Below are 27166 nucleotides of genomic sequence, written 5' to 3' on the forward strand. Positions count from 1 at the left end.
TAGGCATAGCCATGCGCGGTGCATTCTGGGAGGACGAATCCGTCGCCTTTCGCCGTCGCACAGCGCGCATGCCCCAAAGGCCGGGTTCTGATTGGCTAATGCGCCCCAAGGCTTTATTGTGACGTAATGCCCCACTCTTCTACTTATCCGGATTTGGCGGTTTGCACAAAATGGCGGCGAGGAGGTTTTGCTGAGGAAGGACTGGAGAGGCGCGCCTTGGCTGAAGATGAGCGCCAAGCCCTCGCCTCGCTCCTGGGAGAAGGAGCACCTTTGGTACGGCCTCCTGGCCCTGGGCTTCGACCCTGAGGGAGCCTCGGCCGGGAAGGTATCCTGCCACCTCCACCTGGGAATGTGAGTGCCACCCCAAACCCACAAGAGAGAGAGATATATATAGGCTCCATAGCAAAGTACAATAGCATCCCAAGCCCACAGAACAGGGATGCCTTTATGGGCCGACCAAAGTATATTAGTGTGTCTATATAGATTTATATATATATATTGGCCCCATAGCAAAGTACAACAGCATCCCAAATCCACGAAGTAGGGATACTTTTATGGGGCCAACCAAAGAGATAGCATTGCCCCCTAAATCCATAACACAGTGATACCTTTATGGGGCCAGCCAAGATGCACAAAATATATGTTGCGAGCCTTTGAAGCTCCACTGGCTTCTTCATCAGGCAAAGAAAGGTGTTCGACATCATACAGGAGAAAGGAAACAAATTGATGGCGTTAGTCATAGCTCTGCATTTGGTGATGATGGTTGTCCCCAGTTCAGATGGTCTGGAAGGGTATTCCTGCAGGTGAGCCCTCCTCCTTCTGGCCCTGTGGGTTGAAATGCACAGTTATTAACAAACCTACTGTCTTTGTTACTGTATAATACGCAATTTTTTTGGGAAAAGGGCAAAATGAGAAAGATAATATTACAAGGCAGCTACACTGGTGCTTTAAAAGGTCTTCTTTCTTCTCTTTTGAAATGGCAAGTTTTATAGTAATCATAGCATCATAGAGTTGGAAGAGTCCAGTCCAACCCCATTCTGCCGTGCAGGAACTCACAATCAAACATGTAGAACACGAACGTAACTATCCACTGCTGTTAATAAGGAGTGGCACCAAAGGAGATCCAGAGCGGCAGTAATATGGATATACAGTTTGTCTATCGGATGATTAGTGAGCATTTTTAGAACTAGGATGCCACCCCAACGTAACAGTTTGCGTGAGTAAAGGAAGCAAAACAATGCGTATGTCCCAGTACTTTCTATATTAATATGTGTGTGTGTGTGTTGCAGCTTGTTGTGCTTGCAATAAAACAGGGTCCTGGACAAATAAGTAACAGAATAGCTGCTAGAATTTCAGGGGAGTCGAGCCCAGACCAGAGGATTTCTTTTTGGTTCATATCTCTTGTCTGGGTAAGGGAAGAACATGACTGGTTGTTGCGGTTGGGCATCACAATAAACACATGACAAATGGGAGGTCTGAGTTTGTCAAACTGCTTGCATTTGCAGAGGGAGCAATTGGGCAGCCCGCTGTCTCATTCATGGCTAACCCAGTCTTCTCAGTGCTGTCGTAGTGTGGCCTTTATATAATGAAATGCAATAAAACTCCACAGACCTTCCAAAGGAAGCCCAATGTAGACAAGCGCTGTCCTGGTGGAGGTTTTAAGTGCTTGAGGGTGAAAACATTGTTTTACTGCTGTCATGAAGCTCATCCAGGGACTTCACCTTGGAGGAAACAGGGAAGGCTTAGTGAGCATTCCAGGATAGTACTTGGGGTAATTATGGCCTGTTACAGACTGCCAAAATAAAGCTGCTTCGGGTCTCTTTGGAGGTATGCTGTTTAAATGATGCATGCATCCTAATAATCCGAAAACTGCACCAAAGCTGCACTCCGGTGCTTAGGAATGGAGGGTGGCTTTGGCACAGCCTCCGGACTCTTAGGACCCATGTATCATTTAAATAGCATACCTCCAAAGAGACCCCAAGCAGCTTTATTTTGGCAGTCTGTAACAGGCTTATATTCCATTTCCTTGACCTTTATCAGTTTTATAGTTGTTTAATTTGCTGATTTTTTCTTGCTTTTAAAGGGACATGTTTGACAAACCAAATAAAGATGCTTTTCATATCGTTGCGTGGTTCTTGTTTTCAAAGCTGGACCAATCACATTGTAATGAGACCTTCAGGTAAGAATAAAATTTCTCTGATATCATTGAACAATGCTTTATTACTCAAAATCTCCTTAAGGTTACTGAGAGTTGTCCGCAGTTTATGTCAGTCTTGTTGGCTGAATCAAATACTGTTTCCCGGACCAGGATTGGCTCTGCCTTCTACACCAGTGCACTCTTTCTGGTGATGGTTAATTGCAAGCTTGCCAGGTTGAGTACTCTATGGCCACGGTACCCTGGATACTATGTTAAAGGCTAGTTATACAGTGCACCCTTTTTTACCCGGGGGATCTGTTCCAGCCCCCCCTCCACATAAAAAAGTGTATGTTCGAGCCCCATTGAAAATAATGGGGCTTGTGCATGGCACGGTGCACAGCGACAGGCGCGCGCCCCATTACTCTTAATGGGACATGCTGCCCCTTGCACCCCATGCGGTCCCTGGTGGCTTTCATCATATGCTGAAGCCACGTATGGTGCATCTGCCTATGACGTGGGTGCACTGTATTCAGATGGCAACTTCTCAGTCTGTTCATATAAATTGGAAGGATGAAATGTACCCCAGTATAGCCTATAGAGTATAAGATAAATGGCATAAGTTCTAATGCAAGCAATAGGTTTGGTGAGAGTGCCTGTCTGTATCAGTCGGGATTCTGGTCTGGAATAAATGCCATATGCTCTGGAATGTAAACAAAGATAAGAAATGCTTCTACCTTTGTATTCAAGAGAAGACAGTCAGTAGTCTGACTTGGGATCAAATCTCCTCACAGGTGCATTACCTGAGACAAGTAGGATAGTTACAGCTTCTGCTGACCTCCAGGCGGAGTAAGAGGTCAGAGATGTGAAGCACAGATGATGAACCCCTCTGGAATGAGTTCATTTTATTTGGTCAGGTGTAAGGAGAGAAACAAACCAAGTAGTAGCTCTTATCAGGCTCCTTTCAGAATGCCTCCAACACAGAAGACACTGCTCCTGATAGCCCTGACATGTTGTCCAAAATGCTGGTAAGGCTATAGGTATATAGCCTGGTTGTTGTTATGCTATTAAAATTTAACAAGGGGATTATCCCTTGAATGTCTGTGTAGTCACAGATGCCTCTGTAGAGATGTGTAATTCCTTAACAGATGTGATTGCATTGTTAAGAGGATTATGAATATGGTACGAGGGATAGAATTCTATGCATCTAAAAGCTTTTAAGTCAGATCTGTATAATGGGACACCATGGGAAATTATGGAAGAACGTGATGATGTTGATGTTTATAAGACTGTGTTAAATGATTTTGAAGGGTTCAAAAGAAATAGTGTGATATGTAGGTCATTCATAATAGAGATCTACTCTTGTTGGATGAGAAATAACTTATCTGCCCCCTCGCCCCAATGAGGGGGTAATGCTGATTAAATGGTGGGGATTGTGGTTAAATGGTGGCGCAGTGGTTAAATGCTTGTACTGCAGCCACTCACTCACAGACCATAAGGTTGTGAGTTCAGTACCAGCCAGGGGCTCAGTCTCGACTCAGGCTTGCATCCTTCTGAGGTCGTTAAAATGAGAACCCAGCTTGTTGGGGGCAATTAGCTTACACATTGTGAATCGCTTAATGAGTGCTTAAGTGCACTGATAAGCATGATAGAAATGTACTTACTATTCCTGTTGGGATGTTACTAGCAAGCTCAAGAAAAAGTGTAAAGTGGTTCTTTGCCTTTCTCTCTTTTTCATATCCTTTCTTGAAAATTTAAACTATTTTTGTAGGGCTTGAGAGAGAAACGAAGGGCTTCTCTACAATATCTTCAGGCTATTATGTTTTAAGTCTTCTTTTTGTAGATGACGTTCTGGTTATAGAGTCACAAGGTGGTGGAAGCACAGACTTGTGATAAATTGAAGAACTTGTGCTTCCTTTTGAAGTCTTTATAAGGGTGTGTTAATGTCTCAGTTTTTGAAAAATATAGCATTACTGAAATACCCTTCTTTGAAGAACATAGCTATGCATGAATAGTAGTTCCTCACTTCTATAAACACTGAACATTTGAAAAAGAGTGACTAGGCTCATATGAGTTGAGGCACTCCTTGAAGATCTTGGGCTCCTTGGAGCATAATAACCTATTGTCACACAAAGCTTACCATGACTAATAAATTAAAAATAATTTTCAAAATTTATTTATAAACTATGTTAAAACAACTAGCAATGTGTTCTTGTGCGTTTTTGCTCAGAAGTAACTTCACTGAGTTCAGTGTAACTCAGATGTTGTGTATTAGAGAGTGGTATACCTGATAAATAGATTTTAAAACAAAAGAGATCAATTAAATACATAATCTTGGTAGATCAAATGCTTATTGGAAAAGGGATGAAGTCTGAGAAAATGGGTGAAAGACTTTCTGTGGCAGAGCATTGCATAATAGACCCAGTACCCAAAGAGAACGTTCTCTGTTGTGTTCTGAAGGATGTGCTTTTGCCACTGAGAGGATGTGGAAAGGACCCTCTCTGTTTGATATTAAAGAGTGGGCAGTCTGCTTTGATTTGAAGATCCTTTAAAGATAACGAACAAAGTCTTTCACTGTTCTGAAATTACCTGGAAGGCAGTATAGGTGTTGTAAAATAGGGTCCATGTGCACCCAAGCCAGAGAGTCGATTTAAATCCTTGCCACATTATTTCAGAAGAGCTGAAGTTTCTAGGGATCTTCAGGGATAGCGATAATTCCTTGCAGCAATCATTACTTGATGCTTTCGATTTTCAAAGCCAACATGGTGTCATTTTGAATTTGTACTACTGAAACCAGTCTGGGAATGCACTACAGCTTTGTATATATAACTCTAGTATGGATAGGATGAGACATTTCTTAAATTATTCTATATCAGCATATTCAGTGGTGGGGGAAATGATGAGAGTGGTAGTACAAACATTTGGAGGGCCCCTATTGCCCACTGAGGCTCTGCAGAAAACAAAATATCTTGCTAATGTTTTCATGTAACACCAAAACCCTTTTTGTGTTATGACAAGGGAGATATTTGGCTTCTTGAGCATATTTTGAAATGTGTCTCTTTCCTTTCCTTTGGAATGGAAAGATTTTGTTTTCCACCTACAGATAAAAAGACAGATTCTGAATTTAGAAAACAGTGTTATGAATGGCTAAGAAGAATTTCAGTAAGTATTAGTAAGAATGAGTTGATTCATTTGTCTCATATGTGTCAGGGTATGCCTGTGTTGGTCTATAAAAATATTTTCAGAGTTTGTATCATGATAATGGAGAGAATTTTTATGCATTGTTCTTTCAGCGTTTTTTCACCCTTTGAAGCTTTTCTTCAACTGGGGAAATAATTCAAAATGACATCAAAGAAGCGTTCAGAAGAGGGAAACAGCTTAAAAGGAAGGCCATAGTGCTCCCCAGTCTTTTAATTTTTTTCTCTCATTTGATTCTTCTCTTTGATACACTTAAAAAGTGGAAAGCTTGCCTTAGCACCATCAATAGTAACAGTCAGTGAAGTTTGTTGCACTTAGGAGGCGACTCTACCACACTTTGAGGCAGCATATTCCACAGTTAAGAGTTGTTAGACAGTGGAATATGCTTCCTTGAAGTGTGATTGAATCTCTTCCTTTGGAGGTTTTTAAACAGAGGCTGGATAGCCATTTGTCAGGACTGCTTTGATTATGTATTCCTTTATGGCAGGATATGGACTGAGTGGCCCTTGTGGTCTCTTCCAACTCTATGATTTTGTAAATTTAAGACTAGAAGATTAGTGTATCTCTTAAGATTCCTTTTTTTTTTAAAGTTTCCATTTGGTATCCTTTATATAGCATGAGCATGAACATTGTGCCTAGCACAATGGGCAAATGTTGTGAGACTGAAACTCCCATCAGCCTGAACTAGCATAGGCCAATAGTGAAAAGTCTGGAGAGGCACAGTTGCCCATTCCTGTCTTTGAGGACATGCAGCTGAAATTAAGACAACCAGTGCTAGCATGAGAATGAAACTGATTCTGCCATGATACCTGAGAGCTGTGACTATGTATATACATACTGTGAAAAATCACTTGTGTGGCACAGGAGAGAAGAGGCAATCTGTTGTACCAGAATGGCTGCTTCATTCTGTACCAGCCTCAGGTAGTGGTAAGACTTGGTATGGTGAACTCTGACAGGGAAACAAAAGCTATTTGGCACAGTCCTGCTTGCTGGCATTTTTGGTTGAAGTGAATATAAGCAGGTAGTAGCTAAAGCATAATATAAAACATTGTATTGTAGGCTGCAGTTCACTTTTTCAAACACATTCCTCTTAATCCTCTTAATTCTTTAGGATGAATGTGGAAAAAACTTCCCTCCAGTTGTGGCATCATTATTCCTTTCTCCCGGTGGTCCCAAGTTCATTCATCTCATGTTCCACTTCTCAAGATATGTCATAATGCAACATATTAAAGCAGATTGTGCAGGTAAACAATAGTGTTACAGCAAGATGTAATTCTTGAAATGCTTTCTTTTTGAGGATGGTACCTAATTTGATTTGGGGAAGTTTATGCCGTCAAGTGAGCCAGTGTGGTGTAGTAATTTGAGCATTGGACTGCGACTCTGGGGACCAAGGTTCAAATCCTTGCTCAGCCATGGACGCCCACTGGGTGACTTTAGGCAGTCACACTCTCAGCCTCATAAAGAGGCAAAGGCAAACCCCCTCTGAACAAATCTTACAAAGAAATCACCATGATGGATTCACCTTGGAATTATAAGTTGGAAACAACTTTAAGGCACACAACAACAACAGTGCCATCACTTTTCCTGCATAAATCTACCTGTTACAGAATGTCTGCATGTTGTAGAAGATTCTGAAATGTGTTTATGAGTCGTATTAAACCAGGATATATTGTAGAATACATCCAGCTTTCTCGTGTGGCTGCAGACTGCTGTAGAAATTCTTCAGTGATGAACAAGCTGTCTGTTGTGGCATTTTGCATACCATTCCTGCCATGGGTAACTGTTGCAGATCCCCCGATAAAGATCTACAAAATAGAGTTTAAAAACCAGTAGTTTTCTTGTTGTTATCTATGCTGTGTTTAATGAAAGCACTGGAAGTTTTGCTGAAGGATGGGATAGAAAGCAAGTAGTACTGAAGCCCATGTATTCTTATGTACATAGTAGACTGCATGTGTACAGCTCTGCACAGGGATCCTTGAGCTTTCATCCTCATTTAGAGGAGGGATCCCTAGTATAAAAGACTTGAGAGATGCAGCATAATGTTTTACTTTTTATTTAGATGTTGACATACCCTGTCCAGACGCTGTGAGTTCAAAATCGCCAGAGTTGAGTATAGCAGATGCAAAATACCGTGTGTCTCAAAATCGATTTTTACAAAGTCTACAGAAAGAAGACTTGCTCATTCAAGAGCTTCAGAAAAAATCACAGTAAGCTGAGTTTTTATAAATTTGTAGATTTCAGATTGTCAGTACTGGATATTATGTTTTTATGTATGAGGGGCTGCTGAAAGGTTCTCTGCCTGACCAAGAAGAGAATGACATAGGTGCGGTACATACTGCCAACATGCGGCATACCGGCACCGATTCTAGAGTTAGGGACTGTGTGGCAACCGCACAGTCCCTAACCCTAGAACCTGTAGGTGGCAAAACAATGGCGGTGCCCTGCGTACACGGGCGCCATCATTGTTATGTAAGCGATGTGCGGCATCTGCACGTCGCTGAGCATCACTTACGTAATGAGTGCGCCAGTGGCGCACTCACGTCAGCCCTGCAGCGGAAAAAGAGCCCACTTTCCCTGGGTTCTTTATCCTCCGGAGGGAAGCCGTGTGGTTTGGCGGCTTTGATCCGGAGGAAAGTAGGTTGCCAGCAGGCTGTCCTTTTTGGGCAGTCTGTCCCAGGCCTTAGAGCCATGAAACTTAGGTGCTATTTCACATATTCACCATTAGGTTTAATGCATTTAGCACATTGTTTCTCAAGGTTCTTTAACCCTTTCCCCCAAGATTCTGATGTCTGTTCTCTGAAATACTATTTATTTATTTGGACAATTTATACCCCACTCTTCAGCCAAAAAGGCTCTCAGAGTGGCTTACAGTTCCCTGACACAAAAGGAGAAGGGAATGGCAGTGAGTAAGGGGATCAAGTCCAACAGATCTTTTCTCCCTCTGAGTCCTGGACCATGGCACATGGACTGGAGGGAGGGCCTTTCTTGAACACTCTTCTCCTGTAGCTATCCCCTCTGAATCATTTGAAAATTTTCTTCCTTTTCACCTTCTTTTAAAATTCGGATGGAGTAAGATCTAGTGCGTAGGGTGGATGGTCTATGCACTGAAATCCCAAGGATTCTTCCAAACATCCATTATCTTGCCAACCCTGTGAGCAGGTGCATTGTTCTGCAAAAAGAGAACATTTTTCCACAGCTTCCCTCACTGTTTTTCATTCAGTGCCACCTTTAAGGACTGTTGTTTGGTCTCTGGATTATAGTGATGTAAACATGTTTCATCAACATTGATCAATCATTCCAAAAATTAACACTGGATTTCTCAAAATCATGTAAAATCAGTTTGAAAGTATCCACTTGATTTTGTTTCTGGTCAGAAGTCAAGCATTTCGCCATCTCCTTGGCAGACAGCTTCTTCATAGCTCATGATTCCTCTGTGAAAAAGCGGAATATAAATAAATGATTATTAATTATATTATGAGTTATAAACCCAATGTGTTCTCAGGTAATTGTTTTAGCTGAGATTCACTGATCTGCCAAAATTGCAATAATGCATTCAACAATTTCAGCAGTTGACACTGTTGAAGGCCTCCCAGACCCTGCTAGATCTGCGGTCTTACTCTCCATGCTGAAGGTTGGCACACCTCTTCTTCACAGTTCAATATGATCGGCACTTGTCACTCAATGTTTGCATGAGACACTCATGGATTTCCTTTGGAGTTTTCTTCTTTTGGGACAGGAACTTTATGTTAGCCCAGAGTTCAGCACTTGAAAATTCCACATTTTTTGGTGACATGGTTCTGTCAGTGATCTGAAAAAACCCAAAATGTAGAGCTGCGATCCTGCAGATTGGCAGTTTACAAGACAAAAGAACACTCTTTCAAGTTATAGTGACAAAGTTACATTCAAATTTTGGGAAGCGTGTCGGGTTGGGAACTTTTCAGTACCCACTTGTGTTGTATTGAAAGCTGCAATTGTAACAAACACTGAAATAGTTTGAATAACTCAAACTGTCACATAGAGGAAGATTATCCATATTCTGTCCATATAGAAAAGAACAATGCGTTATACAATAAAGTTCATACAATTCTCTTAATAGGAAGATGACAGTGTATTACATAATTTTAAATCTATACCCACTTGCAAACAAAACAACTTCCCTCAATGCAGCAGGGAGAATGCAATTCTAAAGGGTTTGTCAATCCTTCAGAAGAGACTGTAGGGACTTCAGGGTTATGAGAATAACAGAAAATCTCACTGTGAACAGCTCTTTGGTCCAAAACACACTGTAGAAATAATCCAGTTTGAGACCACTTTAACTTCCCTTGCTTAATACTAGGGAATATGGGAAACTGTGGCTTGTTACAGACTGCCAAAATAAAGCTGCTTCGGGTCTCTGGAGGTATGCTGTTTAAATGATGCATGGGTCCTAAGAGTCCGGAGGTCGCGCCAAAGCCACACTCCATTCCTAAGCACTGGAGTGCAGCTTTGGTGCAGCTTGCGGATTCTTAGGACCCATGCATCATTTAAATAGCATACCTTCAAAGAGACCAGAAGCAGCTTTATTTTGGCAGTCTGTAACAGGCCAGTAGTTTTGTGAGATATTTAACCTTCTCTGTCAGAGAGCTCTGGTGCCATATAAAACTACAATTCCCAGGATTCCCAAATACTGAGCCAGGGCAGTACTAGCCAGAGCAGTTAAAGCAGTCTCAGACTGGATTATTTCTGCAGTGTTTTTGGACCTTTGTTTCTGCAGTGTTGTTTTCTTGAAAGTAAGGAGTACATGGTTGCTCTTATCATTTGGGAGTGAAGCACTAGGAAGAACTTTGTGATTGTAAAAGCTAATAAATGTCTTGAGAGTTGGTACACACTTCTCTATTGGAGATTTTGAAACTGAGGATACATGGTCATCTATCAAGGTTGCTTTAGTTGTAGATTCATGCACTGGTCGTTTTGTTTTTCCTGTTTTTTTCAAAGTGCCCCCCCCCCCCCCAGGCCAAAAAAAAATCACAACACTGGGCTTATGGAATATTTTTTCTTTTAGAACATTGAATAAAATGTTTAAAACAAGGTATCCATATCTTCCCTCACCCCTCAGATATTTATAATAAATAACAACAGGGAGACTTAGTTGAGCCAGAATACACTATCTGGTCATTGCAATTCTTGGTCTTATTATCCTTCTGTCACTTCTTTTTATGGGAATGACTGGTATCTGTTTAGCACAATGGAAGACTAGAGGAGACAAAATAATTTTCTGAGCTTTGCTATTGTTGATGCTTTCTTCTATTTTTATTGATTTTGCCTGTTCTTTTTATAAAGTGGCAAAACCAAAGAGGTCATTGTAGTTCAGTTTATAACAACAACAAAAAAATTAAAATAATTTATAGAATGGGCAAATAATGTTACATAGTTGTAGTCTACTGTATATATAATTGCATATTCCTGTAGTAACAAAGTGCCTTTCAATCTGCAAAAGATGCTAATTCCACATAGTCATCCCCCCCCCCCTGTATTTCTATGCTTTACACCTCCCTCCAATTGCATGTTTTTTCCCTCATGGTTTCAACATTTCTGAAAATTTTACATTTCTAACTAGCAGGTGTTTATTGGGTTAGCTTGCATTAATCTTGCAACTGGATTTTGAGTTTTATTTTTCTGTCTACAGGCTTTTAACTAAACGAATAAGAGATTTACGATTTGAAAATGCAGATCTGGACAAACAGCTCCAAAAGTATGTGTATTGTGTTAACTTGCTTACATTTGTAAGTTTCTGTCCAAGATGATTCTATAATTCTATGTTTTCCCTCTAAACTGCTTTTTTTAATGCGTTTTCTGTGCAGCATTACATTTCATGGGTATGATAAGTTATGAGAGAAAGAAGTTTTAGATATTTATTTATGTAATTTTGTGCTCTATCATGCTGAATGGCTTAAATTCATATACCATTGACAAAATATGTTAAGATTTAATTAAGAAGTATTACTCCTACTGTCAGTGAAAACTATTTCGTGTTTTTTCTTGGGCAGAATAGGAAAAAGTATTCCTCAAAATGAAAGTATCACCACACAGAGAATTGAAAAGGTAAGAATCTTTGCCCATTTACTTGCAGGTATATATTTCCATTTTGTTATTTTTTTTATTATTTTGGCTTTTTCAAGGTGTTTTTTCATTTCCTTTTCCTCCTCTCCAATGCCCCAAGGTTCGCTGTTCATGGGAAGTCATAAAGGAAGCACTTAAACTACTGGACAAAGAAAGAGAAGTTGTGGATTCAATTGTTAAGGGTCATGCTGACCAGTATGTATTAGATGGCACAAGTGTTGCTATCAGCATTCCAAGGCCCCTGCTTGAAAAAGTTGAAAAGGAAATACACAAGGTAATTTTCTGCTTTTTAGACACTGCATTTTATGTTTCTAACTTATGTTTCATTTGCTTTAGCTGTGTGGTATTGAATGTCCATTGGTTACTGTGCTTAGATTAGAGAAAGAAAAGCCAAGAATTTCCTGCTGAGACGAGACAAGAGAATTAATTGGATTCAGCTGCCTCTGGGATTCAGCTCTGACCTGACTGAGATTGTCAGGCTCCTTTTTATTATTATTATTTTGGTGACACTTGTTGCTTTCACACACCCAACCTCCATCCTTATCTTTGCTGGGAGAATCAAGATGGATTGAGTCTGACCCTATCTGGCAATAGACAGAGGACAGGGAAGAAGCTGTAGCAGTGGTGACTGAGGGAGATGTCTGGGGTGCCATGGGGACAAATGAGAATGTGAAGAGGGGAAAGAATATAAGGGCCAACTGACTAGGTCACTCTGAGGCCTGTGGACTGCAGACACTACAAGTGCCACAGCATGCATGAGTAGGACATGTGGATAGAGTTTGGAATGTGGGATGATTCTAGGATGATGAACTGCTGGTTGTGGGTTAGATTCTCACACCCTTTAGTAGAAATTGAAAACTGCAAAAACCTTAGACATTTTCAGAGTGGAAGATCTATTGTACTCAGTTTTTTTTGTAAAAAAAAAACAACAACCTTAACTTTTTAAGTTAAGAAAAGACACGTTAGGCGTGGTTTTTTGGATCCTGTCTTCTAATAAATTTTTAAAAGTTTTCAATTCTATATAAATGTTTACAATAATTTTTTTCTAGGTATCAGCCTAGAAATTTTAGTTAATTTTAATTAACTGTAGAAGTTGCTAGATATGTCAAGAGGCACTATTATAAATAAGGGGAAATGTTTTTATGAGGCACGGTGTCCTGTAGAAACACTTTCCTTATGATCTAATATATCATTAGCTATAAAAGTTGGCTTGAATTACGTCTTCACAAGTGTTGAACTGCTAGATTAAGCACAAAAAAGTAGTTCTACTGGGCATCCTATGCAATATTGAACTGTGAATTCCTGTTAGGATGAATAGCCCATAATTATTAGGAAGGATTGCAGAGTAGGGGACAGATAACATTGGCCCCATACAGACTGCCAAAATAAAGCTGCTTCGGGTCACTTTGGAGGTATGCTGTTTAAATGTTGCATGCATCCTAAGAGTCCGGAAGCTGTGCCAAAGCTGCACTCTTGTCCTTAGGATTGGATCGTGGTTTTGGCACGGCTTCCAGACTCTTAGGATGCATGCATCATTTAAACAGCATAACTCTAAAGTGACCCGAAGCAGCTTTATTTTGGCCTGTCTGTATGGGGCCTTTATCTGTCTAAAGTGAATGGCAAAATAGATGTTTTCCACATACATTTGGAATTACTTATCCTGTATGACCCACTTTGTCCAGCATATTCTAGTGTCAGGAAGATTTATTTTTAACCTGTGCATGACTAATGGTAGATTTGGTAGGAGAGCCAGTAGGAGAAGCTGTATGTACATTCTACAGTGGTAATAAATTGCCAGAATATGGAAGAAGAAATAAAGAGAGAAACTCAATTATCATAATAAATAATAATAATAAACTGTTTATTTATAGCCCGCTTTTCCTTGGCAGATCAAAGCGGGTTACACAGAAGTACACAAATGTACACTTTACAAACAGTAAACACATAAACATCCAACCAATATATAAACTATAAAAACAATGTTAAAATTACAAAATTAAAACCACACAATAACTAGCTTAAAGTGCTGGTGCAACAAGTGCAACAGGGAGAGAGCGGATCTTACAACATCTGGGGGAAAGTTTTTAATCTCTTCCTAAATAGGTCAAGGGAGGTAGCCGAGCGGAGCTCACTGGGAGGAGAGTTCCAAAGCTGCGGGGCCGAGATAGAGAACGCCCTCTGTGCAGTCACAGAATATTTCGTGCCTGGAACCCTCAATAGTTGCTTCCCGGCCGACCTGAGAGCGTGGGGCGGATTATATGGGGATTATATATCATAAATTTAAGAGCACAGCCATTTTTGCTGTATCTTTATTGAATATTAACTAAATCACGGTTTTCCCCTCCATTTGTGTTACATTATGCACTATTCCTTTTCTACTGTTGAATGGTGACTGGGTCTTATGACAGCATATTTATGTACTAAACTCCTTGTTTTCAATGTTTAAAGTTGCCTGTGGGAAATGTATATGAAGAAGGAAAACTAAACATTTTAACAGTCATCCAGTTACTAATCAGAGCCATAAAAATGTTGATTGATGAGCGTGGACACACTGATAAGAATACACCAAAATTGGATCTTCAGTATTTTGAAGGAAAGACCAAACTCCAGAATGAGACTTTCCTGGGACTAAAGTCACTTAGGTGAGCATGGAAATCTGGCATTCATATTGAATTCTGTTGGCACTGCCTCCTTCCAGATTAACAGGTAAAATCTGAGTGTAGATTTATTCATCCATTTTACATGTAAAAACCTTGATTTACTTAAGTTATGGCCTGAACTTGAACACTCTTCTTCTGCTCAGAATGGCTGAAATAGATGGCCTGAAGGGGCGGCTTGAAGCTGCCCTTCTCAAGGCAGATTGGTGGCCCCAATCCGCCTTGAAGCCACCCAAAAATGAGCGGTAAAGAGTTGCTCTTTTTCTGGGCTGCTAAAAGCCATTTTTTTTCTGGCTGCGACCGCTGGAAGCTGGCTTTAAGGTCCACTGGCGGCATGCAGCATGTAAACGCTGTGCTGCTGGAGCACCTGGAAGCCAGGCCCACATGTGGGTAGCTGTCTGGCTTTAAGCCAGCTTATGGGTGTCTTGGGGGTGTGTGTCGTCTGCACACCATGCCCCCAAGACACCTGGAAGCCGGCTTTTTATGCTGGTCCATTCTGGACCTTCTTTCATTATTTCCAGGGTTTGTTAAACTACAGTGTTCCCGTGACTTCAGAAGAGCAAATTATGGTTTGAATAGTCCCTTCAAACCAGGATCAGTCTTGGTTTGCAGAGATTACTTAAACCAGATTTTCCTACTTCAGAGGTAACAGAAATTGATTCAACAAGTTCTGTAAGGTGGAAGGGAAGATGGTGCATGTGAATTATCACTTGTTCCTGTTCACTGTTACATCTGAGCAACAACACTGACCTTTTTTTTGTATTTTGTTGGCTGAATAAAATTTTAAACAAGCTGATATCCATAGCATCCATACTGAAGCATAGCTAGGACTATTTGCTCAGTCCTATCATTAACCTAGGCTTGCATTCTTTAATTGGTTTCTGGTGATCAGATTTATTCGTGTCTTTTGTGTATTTGCCAAATAATGTATAAATATATATATAGATTTATTGTGATCAACTGATCAAACATCAACAAACATCAATCAACATACAGTAGATAATAGTTAAAATTTCACTTATAAAATTATATTAAAAGAAAAGAAAGAATAAAATTTAAAAGTATAAAGTCATTGTAAATGTATGAAATCATTATAAAATTTTAACAGACTAAAAGAATATTATGAAATTTTAAGAAACCATCTTACCATTTTTGTATTTGCCAAATGTAGTAATTTAAAGAAACAACCCTGATCTTGAGTACTTCTACAATTTTAAATTTGAGTAAGTGGCAAAAACAGACTGCCCCTTCCAAAGCCAGATTGGGGCCTGCGGCAACCACATGCCAGAGCCCCAATCCACCTTGAAGCCGCCCGAAAAAGGAGCAGCAAAGAGCTGTTCCTTTTTTGGCTGGCAAAAAGCCAGCTGTGGCGCCCACATTGGGATTGGAAACTGGCTTCAGGGTGTGGCGTGTAAACACTGTGCTGCTGGAGTATCCTGAAGCTGTCTATGTCTGGGCAGTTGGGAGGCTTCAAGACGTTTTGGGGGCATTCAGCATGTAAATGCCATGCCCCCAAGTCACCTGGAAGCTGACTCTAAGTGAAACTTGTGCTTTTGCAGTATCTTTTTGTTTACTATGATTATGAATCACAATTAAACTGTAACTAATGTACAGGGGAAATACCTTACATTTGACAGCTGCTGTATTTACATAACAAAACGCTTGCATTTGAAGTTGCTGGAAAAACCTGTTCTTTGTGAAATTTGCATTTGCTTGAATAAAAGTAATGAACATAACCCAATAAATATCTTGGGTATTAATATTTTTACAGGCTAAAATTAAAACATGAGGACCATATATCAACAAGCCAATCAATTGCTGAAAAACAACATGAATGGGATTTGAAATGGAAAGCCTATCTTGGCCATGCTCCTTTTGATTTAATTAAATATCCAAACTCTGTAAGTATTTCCAGTGCAGAAAAATATCTGAGTATGTACTCAACAAGAAATATATATACTTCAAAAGGATTTGTCAAATGCAATGGGAAGAAATTGGCCTATAAAATCACAATAGAAACATCTTTTCTCATTGGACTAATTATTAAGCTAAATGCAGTTCTAAATAGTATATTGTTATGACACTTAGAACCCTTCAGTATTTTTTATGATGGTTAATGCCATGCATTTGAGCCATTTTAAATAGTTGCTTTTATGGCCACAATAGTTACCTTAAAATCTCTCTGTTTTCCTCCTCACCTTTTTACTACTGAAACCTTATATTGCAAAATATGAAGGAAACATTTTTAGATTTCAAAATAGACTGATATAGAAATGTTTTAGTTCATATAAATCTAGGTTTTTGGATATCAAAACATTCTTAATTGTAACATTGATTTTCTTTCTTGTTTTAGGCACTTGACTTATTACCAGCTATGTCACCCCTTTCTTTTACTCCTGCTACAGAGGAAGCTTATAAAAGCAGTGTTTTTTGCCAGTATCCTGCATCAATTCCAGGTAAGCTTTAGAAGTAACTTTTTGGTTGCCTGATCTAAGGGCTTTAGTTGTTCCTTTAAGCTGAATTCATATCTCAAGAACATGGCAGTGGGACTGAAATGTTCAGTAAGGAGTGTCTTACTCCACTAATTACTTTTCAGAAATAAGAATGTTTAAGTTCTAGAATGAAATGAAAACTTTTCATAAATGACAGGTGTATATAAATGTAAATAAATATTTTGGAAAACAAGTAAACAGTGCTTCATTTTCATAGGCTTAACAATGCATGTGTATGTAAATGTTTGGCAAAAAGAGACAGAACATTAGTTTAGAAAGCAATAAAATATCATGGAGCCACCATTAATATCACCATGGGGGCCAGCGTGGGGTAGTGGCTTGAGCATTGAACTATGTCTCTGGACTCCTTCCCCAGAGTGCATTCCCCACACAGCTTCAAATGTGCCCCCCTCAAACATTGTTTCTTCTACTACCTCTTCTCTCAACCTGTTTGATGAAATAAAGCAGGAGCAGCAGCACAGCTTCAGCCTGCCAGCCAAGCCTCAACAAGGCTCACAAAGCTTAAGCAGAGTCCCAAATTTGAAAGCTTTCTTTTGCTGCCATTTCTCCCTTGCCACCATGAGCTCCTTGCTCCAGTTGATCAGTTTATCAAAAAATGGCACTACTCAAAGCCACAGAAGCAATGCCCTGTGCCAAAGCCTTGCGAGAGTTTCCCAGCCACCACCGCCACTACTAGCTAAGGGAGTGAGCTTGCATGGGTAGGCAAAGAGTGGGAGACACCACCACATGAAGCAATCAGTGCAGTTGCATGGTGGTTTTAAGGGACCCTGAAAAGAAGCTTCATGCAACCCTCATTTCCATCATGGTTCTAAAGGCCACTGGTTTCCCTTGTCTTTCTTGCACACCAATAGTTTGACTGAAGGCCCTCCTGCCACCACCTTTCCTTCTCACCACCAACCTGCTGCCCCCTTTCCCCTTCTGCTGCATGTGTAACTGCCGCACCGTAGAAATGCCGTGACACCACCCGCTGTGTGGTCAGCGGGGTGGTGTGATGCCAGCTTGGGGGCATTGTCAGGGCATGTGCCATGTGTATGCTACATCCCCATGCCATCCCAAAGCCGGTGTTTTTTGCTGGTCTGTTTTGGCCCTTAGACTGAAAAACATTGCAGTGGGTAAAATGCAAACAATAGCAGGAGGGAAATTAGTCTTGGACTATCCATAGTTGCCCACTTTATCAGCTGACTAAACTGGTTCCTTGTCCTTTTACCAATGTATGTATTTATTCCCAACTGTAAATGGATTTGCTATAGATTTCAGATATTCCCACAATTTGCTAGGCAGGTTGCTGATATATGTATAACAGTTGAAGCTTTATCCATGCAGTCTGAATCAAATGAGGGGCATTTGCTCCTGTCCATAATAAAAGACATCTTGTCTTTTATATAAGTAATATTTAATTAACTAGAAGGCTAAATTGTGGTTCTAATTTTTAAAAATTTGTTTTAGAATTAACCAAAAAGAATCTCCAAGTAGATCAATGTAAGGGAGCTGATAAAACATCAGGATGTCAGGACTGTTCAACTGTGGTAACTGCGGAGAGGTATGATTTATACATATCCTTATGTTGCATATTTATAGAGGGACATACATTGGAAAAGATTGGGTTGTTTTAACACTTCTCAGGTTCTTGTATTTATACTTCTAGACATGAGATTATCTAGGGCAAAAGTGGACTAGCTGCAGCACCCAAATCCTTTTTTTGCAGCTTGTCAACACTGCCTGAAAAATGAAGTTTTAAAACACCATGAAAATCTGTTCCATGGTAAACCACTAAATGCACTGACACTGTAATTGACCGATATAGTTAATTAAATAATAGTTGGCAAGCTATAATTAAATGGAAAACTGGCTTTTTATTTGCAACAGGAATGGGTTTGCAAGGAATTCACGTGCCATTTGCTCTTGATGTGTTGGTGCTGCTGCTGTCATTGTCCTATTAATTGTGATCTCCAAACCTGAGAGAATCAAATTATCATCTGTTCATTTTTATTATTTAATTTCTTTTATAATGAATTTGTTTAAATGAATTTAGACTTTTTAGGTATTTTTTAAAAGAGCACAGAAAAACTAAATCCGAAATGGGAGGCTTGCAAGCATATGGCCAAAGCAAAAAGTGGCTCCTAGTCACCCCACAGTTGTCCTCCCTTGGCCATAAGAAAATGTGATTGGAGGTGCTAATTTAAATCTAAATTTGAACTCTTTAGTACAGCCTAACAATTAATTAGATATTTGCTCCCTTGTCTGCCACTTTCACCATTTCCTCATACTTTGGAGTCACCAGACCCAGTGGGAGCAACAGGAGAGGTAAAATGACTTTGCTTTACTTCTTCTGTACTTAGAAGTCAGCTTCATGGAAGGGATCACTCGTGCTTCTCCTTTCAGGTCTAGGAAGCATCTCTGGTAAATGTAATTCTACCACCAACTTGTACCTTGTAAATGCAGTTCTACATAAAATTCCTGTTTTTGAAGTCTTTTGAACCACATATCCAGCTGATTATTTGGCCAGCTGTATATGTGGTTTTCTTTTTGCTGTTGTGGTCAAGTGACTGGAAGAGGCGAGTTAAAATCCTAAACTACAATCAATAGTTGCGTCTAATAGGGCAAAACTTTGACTCCAACATCTTTTGTGATCTTTACCAATGTCTGGTTCAGCAGTTAAGATGCTGTCTCTGACACTTGCAAGGCTGGCAGTTTGAGACCCAAGTGCTGCACAACGGGGTGAGCTCCCATCACTAGTCTCAGCTTCTGCCAACCTAGCAGTTCGAAAGCATGTAAAAAGTGCAGGTAGAAATATAGGTACCACTTTGGTGGGAAGATAACAGCATTCCATGAAGTCATGCTGGCCACATGACCATGGGATCGTCTTTGACATCACTGGCTCCCTTGGCTTAGTAACGGAAAAGAGCACTGCCCCCTACAATTGGATATGACTAGACAATCTTGTCAAGGAAAATGTTACCTTTACCAGTGTGCAATTTCTTATAGGCTATTTAAAAGCATTTCTGTGAAATACAAGATAAAATATTTTCAAGTTTATATGTATACCTGTTGCTATAATCCAGAAGTGGGAATTATGCAGCCCTCCAGATGCTGGGCTACAGCTCCCAGCATTCCGAATCTTTGACTGTGCTGGCTAGAGTCAATGGATATTGTAGTTCAACAACATCTTGAGATCCACACAATTCACATCCCATCTGCACTGTAATTTTTTATACATCTGGGAGGCTGATACTCAAATAGAGAAAAGCCATGCTCTACTTGTCACAAGCTCTCCCTATAACAAAACCGCCTTCTGATGACCGGGACGAATTGAGGGAAATCGTAACGGACAGATACGGGGCACACAACTTCCAGCAGCTGAAGAAAAAAAATTTACATAACTTAATTGTATTTCTGGTAATATTTATTATTTTTTCCCTTAGTAATATCATGTTTTCTAACCTGGCTAAGGAATCTGAAAACAGGAAGACTTTTGAAAAGGTAACCCATCTCTAGCTTATGTATATTTTACTGGGGAGTGCCCTTGTAATAAATTGACCAAGTTCTTTTTACTCTGCTTATGAGTGGTCTTGAGTTCTTGTTTGATGAGATAGTGTAGATCTAAGAATTAATATGTTCTTTTGAGACAGTCAAACTGAGTATGTATGCCTATACATATTCATAGACTTGAAAGATTCTTCACTGAAGATTCTTCACTTCTAGGAAGCTATCAGCATGTTTATACTGAGAATTTATCACATGCATAATATGCAGCTCAGAATGGTTTGAAGAAACTGAATCACAGACTAGTTGGTTTTATCCCTGGCATTCACCAATTAGCTCTCCTAGGAGTTCAGAAAGTGCAACCCATTGGCCATATGTAACCCTAAAATCTCCTTTTTAAGCCCCTGTACTGCCTAGTTTCTTTCCTGCCCAAAAATGCCTGTTGTAGTTTAATTGCTACAGCTAAAGACCTCCAGCACAGTTTTGTTTAAAACACGTCCATCACCAACTCCAAAATGTTCTTACCCATGTCAGAATTAAAGGCTGAATACAGACTGGTCACGTTGTAGAAATGACAATACAAATTACTCATCAGCTTGCAAAGATCTTATTAATTGACTATACTGGATTATACTCTCCTCTTTAGTACAGTACTAAAAGGAGTGAATTGTGGTCAAAGGCATAGAAATTCCAGATAAGAAATTTACTTGGCTTGACTAAGAACGAGACATAGGCATAATTTTTCTATTGTACAATATCTGCCAAGCCCATAGCTCCAATACCATGAAACTTCAAGCTTTGAAAGATGATGTTAAATAATTGGGTGACAAGGGGTGCATGCTAAGAGTATCACATGGGGCAGGTGTGCTGTATCTGGCTGATAGTTATATAACCCTGCTTGATGGCTTTGGTTATTACAACCTGTGCTAAATTGAGTAGCTTCTCTAGTTATTTATTTGTAAAATGCGATGTAATGCAGTGTGGATTAAATGTTGCTAAATTCTGTAATCTCTCAGTTGCTTAGGAAGACTGGGTTGTTCCAATAGCAGCATCCCAAATTCTACTTAGCACTTATGAATTGAATACAAGCACAGTTCAGTAGTTGTGGCAGTGGTACTGCTTTAATCTGCAGTTATAACAAGTATGATAGTTTCCGTTTCTAACCAGTCCTAAAATATGTAAAACCTGCATTTTTTTTCCTCCCCCAGGGATCAAATGCTGACACTCCTACAAGGACAGAGCATTCTGATTTTCAAATCTTAAAATACACAGGAAGAAAAGGTAAACCAACAGAAGTTGGGAAGAAAAGACAAACTAATGTGATGCGGACTCCATCTTCAGTTAAAAGAGAAGATCTTCTGAAGAGAGCGCAAGAGCAGCTGGCAGAAGAGGTGAGAAATAGTTTGATGTTGTTTAATCATTAACACTAGTGCTAGAAGTTCACCACAACTGAAATGTTTTTGTTTGCTGTACTAATTTAATAAGCACTTAAGTTGCCAAAGAGCAGAACATTGTCAACTACAGTAAAGTGAACAGTGCAAATAGGTCTAAATTTTTAGCCCTCATTACTTCTTCATCTCTGTCATTTTTTACTCCTTATAAACATAATAATAGTGAGAAAGGGTCTATAATGAAGGGAAGAATATAAATGAGGGTTGTGTTACTCAAAACAGACTTACTGCATTTCATGGACACATGGTAGTAAGGTGTGACTGTCCTTGAATTTCAGTTCTATGTCTGTATAGTAATACAGGCAAGTGCTTTTCATTTAGATTTGTACATACAGAGACAGCTCCTTCCCCCATACAAATATGTTATACATGTTGGACTTTTATTTGTATGGAGTGGTTGTTAAGATATAAATACAGCCAAACCATTCTTAAGTATTGGCAGCAATATAATTCTTCTTAAGCTGCTAGGTTTCCTCACATGGGGTTCTCATCTGTTACTCATGAATTTTATATTCTGTGTACTCTGGCTTCAGAATCCATAGCTACAGTACTCTGGCTCATCTCACAGGCTGTTATCCTTGTAGTACAAAAATTCCAGCAGGTGAAAAAATGCTGATCCCTACTTAGTTTCAGAACTGGAAGGTCTGAGTTGAGGAGGGCACTAGGTTAGCTAGCAGCTGGTAAAAATTGGTTGTGACTTGAGTGACTGCATTAATTGTTTTTAAAGTTGCTTTAGCTTGGCAGGACTAAATGAGTGGTGATTTTCTGTTCCAGGTTTTCACAAAGCTTCTCTGAAATACTTCATAGGAAAACATGAGTTTAGAACTTGACTGAAACTCCATTGTTATAATATAATTTCTCTTAAATTTTGGAATCGACGTATTCTTATAGGTAGCAAATGTGGTAGTGTCCGAATCACCACAAAATGCTGGAGGAAAAGGAAAAGATCTGGATAACCTGGTTGACACTTTAATCTCAGATCCTTTCTTAACAAGGAAACAGATTCCACGCACTCCAGAAAATCTGAGTAAGTATCTGAGTGAGTATAACTACAGCTGTTAGTTATATAGGGAGAAACCATGTTAAAATTAGTGTTAAACTTTTGGGGATCCAGTTCTCTTGTATGATAGATCCATATTACAAAAAGTGAGTTTCTTGATGGATCAGGTGAAATGGTCATTACATCATAGACTTATGATCTGTTTTGGGCAGCTAGTGACTGTATTCTTGAATTATGAAATATGCAAAATGGATTGTTTAAACTAGTATTCCATAGTTAGGGGATTGTGCCAATAACATTTCCAGAAATGTTAAAGTTGAGGAAAAGAAACTATTTCTTCAATTTTTAAATTTTTTTTTTTTGGAGAATTGAAAAATGCTAGCACCCTTTACAGACTAAAAGTCACTTTTTTACTTTAGGAACATAAAATTTGTTATATATAACTTTGCTTGACATAAAATAATCATGTTTGGATCTTAAAAGTACAGTTTATTCAGAAAATAATTACACATAATTCGGTTTAAGAAAAAGAAACAGAAATGGAAATATAAGGTTTTGAACTGTAAAATCTAAAACTAACTTAAAAAAACCCCACAGAATAAGAACAGAAGAAACTGTTTTACTAATTATAACTGTTAGTAAGATACTGAGGTGTCAAGTAAACCCATAGCGCTCATTTCTCCTGAAAAGGACTGAGACGTGTATACCGGGACCAGGAATTACAGTGATTGGATACTATGCAAGCTTTTTTAGGCTTTCTGACGTGGGAGAACTGGCATATTTTTCTCAATGCATCAGAGACATTTCCTAGACCCTCACTGCAGATTGTCAGTTGATGATTTTTTCACCCACTTTATGAAACACCAGTTTCAGTAGTACTGCTATAGAAATGAGGAATGACATAAGGAGCTGGGGATGTTTAGCCTGGAGAAGAGAAGGTTAAGAGGTGATATGATAGCCCTGTTTAAATATTTGAAGGGATGTCATATTGAGGAGGGAGCAAGCTTGTTTTCTGCTGCTCCAGAGACTAGGACCCGGAACAATGGATGCAAGCTACAGCAAAAGAGATTCCACCTCAACATTAGGAAGAACTTCCTGACAGTAAGGGCTGTTCGACAGTGGGACACACTCCCTCAGAGTGTGGTGGAATCTCCTTTCTTGGAGGTCTTTAAACAGAGCCTGGATGGCCATCTGTCGGGGATGCTTTGATTTGGATTTCCTGCATGGCAGGGGGTTGGACTGGATGGCCCTTGCGGTCTCTTCCAACTCTATTATTCTATGATTCTATGATTCTGAAGCAAGTTGATTCTGACAGTTTTGTAGAGGGATACTTTTCTGTGCTGGCCTAGATGAGTGATGTGCCAAAGTGTAATTTCCATTCAGGAAGTGGAACACAAGTTGTTAGAGCTTATCAGAGAGCCAAACGGTAAGTGTGACACTTGTCCCAAATAAGTAAGAAGAAAGACTTCATTAACTGGGAAAGGCAAGCATTAGCTCCACCATACATCTCAGTCTGTAAAGTCCAGAGATATGTTCTAGATTAGTATTTTAATATCCATTTCCAGAAGACCAGCCCTTCGATCAGCCCAGTAAATTCCTCAGTGTGAGGCCCACATGCAGTTGATAATCCATTGTATACTGTAAATGCAGTCTCTGTATTAGTATTTGGCACCCTAAGAATTTTCAGACTAAATGTTACACATAACATTTTCCTGATTCAATTTTAGTTACAGAAATCAGAAGCTCATGGAAAAAAGCCATTCAGGCTGAAGGATCTTCAAACGCAGAATCACATCATACTGAAGCAACAAAAGACATACCACAGGTTGCAGTCCCTGCATCTGGAAACCAGACAGATTCAAGTATGGCATGCTTTATGTCATTGTGCATATCTGACTCAGCAGAGTCTCCCCTCCTGGCAATGCAGTCTTCAGATAGCTTAAAGCAGACAGTTATTGGTCATAATGAATTGTCAACCCACCAAGGATGTGCATTGGATAATATATTTTTCAAGCAGGGATTGACACGTGTTCCAGAATGTTGTGTAACAGATAATCCAGAGGCAGGCCCCAAGGCTGTAAATAAATATGTGAGCAAACAGTGTTATAATCTGGGGAACTCAACAGAAGCGTCACCTTATGTAGGTAAGAATTCTTCAACATGTACAACTTTATCGTGGGATACTTCTCGAATGGTAGGTGGCACTTGTACTGATAGCCAAGAAGCTATCCATTTTGGCATACTTCAAGAAACTCTTCCAGAGGAACTAGGATCTGAAAGTCTTAATAGTATTAATGATTTTGAGTCTGATGAAGTAAGAAAAGAAAACTCCCAAGACAGCAAGGGTTTGCCTGATTATCTGACAGAAAATGAGCACAAATTGGATTTATATTCTATTCGGGAACGATATAAAGCATTGCAAAAGACTCTTTTTGACAACTCATCTTCTAGAAATCAAATTTCAAGGTGCAGATCAGACTTCAGTCTTCATTCAGTGGGCTTAGAAACAAATGATGTGCTTAGCTCTTCTGGAAAACCATATGCATTTGATGCAGAACTTGTCAAGGCACCAACACACATGACTTTTGAAAGAAAGGTCCCTCTCTCCCCTCAAGTTCCCTTTTCTCCAGTACAAGCAAGAGAGAAATTGGATGTACAGAATCAAGGAGATCTATGTTATAAACTGAAAGGATAGTACAAATCTGACCTTGTGGCTAGAAGTGTTTGTGGTTTTTGTGTATGGGGTGAGCTTTGTATTTCTTTGCAGAGTATCTAGAGATGTGAAGGCCCAGACAAATTCAGAAAAAAAAATTTTTCAGGGTTTTTCCAAAACCAATTTTTTTTCTGGAAAAATTGAAAAAAATGCATTATGGAATATTTTCTTTTAAAATGACCAATAAAACATTTAAGGCAAGATGTTCATATGTTTATTTCCCCATGTTATCTTTTATCTTTTAAAAATACACTTGTCCCTCCATATTTGCTAGGGTTAGGGCACAAGACCCCCGTGAATATGGAAAAACCGCAAATAACAAAAACAACATGTTTTTACCTGAGATGACACCCCTCTAGGAATCTCTAGGTCCTCCAGTGCAACTCTGTGGTCAACGTCCGACAGACACTGATCATAGGACTGCACTGGAGGAGCTACAAATGCCTAGTAGAGTATTCTCTCTAGGAATCTCTAGGTCTTTCAGTGCAACTTTTAGTTAAAGTTGACCATAGAGTCGCACTCAAGGACCTATTAATCAATTTCGTGAATAACCAAATCCGCAAATATCAAAGCCGCAAATATGGAGGGATGAGTGTATATAGCAGGTAAAGTTTCATATAAGACTGCACAGTATCCTACATCATTGCTGTTGTTGGTCTTGGTTTTCTTTTCGCTGTTCTTTTTACGGCAATGTTTTATGTCTTCTTGACACTATGGAGGACCAGAGAAGACAAATAATTTTCTTTGTTTTACTGATGTTCATGGTTTCTTCTGTTTTTATGGGGTTTCCTTTTGCCCTTCCTCTAACTGGCAAAAGAAAAGAGGCTCCTTACAGTTCAAGACCTTTTAACTTTGTAACATTTTTTTTTAAAAAAAAAAAATCAAATTAACAATTTTTTCTAAATGAACTTTACTATTAATATATCAAATGTTAAGCTTCCATCTCAAGTAAAATGATATATAATGTATTTTAGGTTCTTAAAGCAATAGGGATTTTCAGTCTGTAAAGGGGGCTAATATTGCATTTTTTTCAATTTTTCCAGGTTTCTTTTAATAACTCTTGAAGTGCCACTACACTACTGGTACAGTTTTGCAAAGCACAAAACAAATTGCATTTCTCCTGTTTTCTCCATATGTGCTAGTCTTAAGCAGTCATGCTATATGGGGAAAATAAGAGATCAAAAGGCTTGTGTTAGAAACAAAAGAACCATGCAACCAAAGTGGCTACTACTTTCTCTCCATTACGCAATACCACATTACAAACAGCATTTTAATTTTGGGATTTTAAAAACCAGTTTGAGATAGCAAGGAAGTTTGTTTTTTTTATAAAGGAAAATGGGATTTGAATTGAATCTAGTTAAATCCTCGTGAGAAATCAGCTTTCATCAATAGGTAAAGAAATGGGCGATTCCTCTTGTCTTCTCCCTCACTGTCATCTACATGTGTGAAGAATTTGGGGATACTTTGGAGCAAATTTGAGGCGTGTAGAAGAATGTGTGGCTGAGGAAAAGAAAAGGTCCTTTTGGACAATCATACTAATGCTTATTCAAAATTGGATTTCATCATTTGGCTCTTACCAGTAAGAATGGTTTCATCAGATACAATTTTGATTTTTTAAATTTATTTAGGTCTCTTTCATAAGTTGCTTGTGCAAGGAGAATGATTTCTCAATGTTAAAATGTGTTCCTGCAGGAGAAACATATTTTCCAGATCTCCATATTTCACCTTGCAAATTCTTTTATCCTCAAGTGATTTTTCTGGAACCACACTTTTAGTTGCTATTACTTTTGAGTATGCTAGAAACTAAAGCTCAGCTGGTGTGGGCCAGCATAATGGCATAGTGAAGATGCAGCAGTGTGGCAGGACATTCCATGGCTGTCCATCTGCCATATTTCACAGCCATGTTCTTTGCAGAATC

The 27166-nt window shown here is 39.3% G+C and overlaps 1 protein-coding gene and 1 non-coding gene across 3 annotated transcripts; both read left to right on the forward strand.

The window, feature by feature from the left end:
• Positions 1-131: 131 nt before the first annotated feature.
• Positions 132-27164, forward strand: LOC149323569 (HAUS augmin-like complex subunit 6). Of its 2 annotated transcripts, XM_089489364.1 has the most exons (17): positions 265-351; positions 985-1216; positions 2084-2179; positions 5218-5296; positions 6444-6576; positions 7392-7539; positions 10998-11063; positions 11359-11413; positions 11532-11705; positions 13880-14073; positions 15860-15989; positions 16442-16544; positions 18048-18141; positions 20024-20081; positions 21293-21475; positions 22427-22562; positions 24263-27164. In XM_089489364.1, the coding sequence occupies exons 3-17, from the start codon at positions 2088-2090 to the stop codon at positions 25228-25230; spliced, it is 2613 nt and encodes an 870-aa protein (XP_089345490.1). In that variant the 5' UTR covers positions 265-351; positions 985-1216; positions 2084-2087; the 3' UTR covers positions 25231-27164. The 2 variants fall into 2 exon arrangements, with proteins under 2 accessions (XP_089345484.1, XP_089345490.1); XM_089489358.1 differs by lacking the exon at positions 985-1216 and having other exon boundaries at positions 132-351.
• On the forward strand, positions 19820-19950 carry LOC149323570 (small Cajal body-specific RNA 8). Its single transcript, XR_016279585.1, has one exon.
• Positions 27165-27166: the final 2 nt, after the last annotated feature.

The sequence above is a fragment of the Sceloporus occidentalis genome, unplaced genomic scaffold (genome assembly GCF_023333645.1).
Source record: "Sceloporus occidentalis isolate IW3139 unplaced genomic scaffold, rSceOcc1.0.p SCAF_1, whole genome shotgun sequence".
Lineage (NCBI taxonomy): Eukaryota > Metazoa > Chordata > Lepidosauria > Squamata > Phrynosomatidae > Sceloporus > Sceloporus occidentalis.

Excerpts from the sequence above, each read along its gene's own strand:
- LOC149323569 (XM_089489358.1), top strand. The coding sequence starts at position 227 with ATGAGCGCCAAGCCCTCGCCTCGCTCCTGGGAGAAGGAGCACCTTTGG. Across the intron at positions 15,990-16,441 it reads TAATTAAATATCCAAACTCT|GCACTTGACTTATTACCAGC; the intron begins GTAAGTATTTCC and ends TTCTTGTTTTAG. Across the intron at positions 22,563-24,262 it reads ACGCACTCCAGAAAATCTGA|TTACAGAAATCAGAAGCTCA; the intron begins GTAAGTATCTGA and ends ATTCAATTTTAG.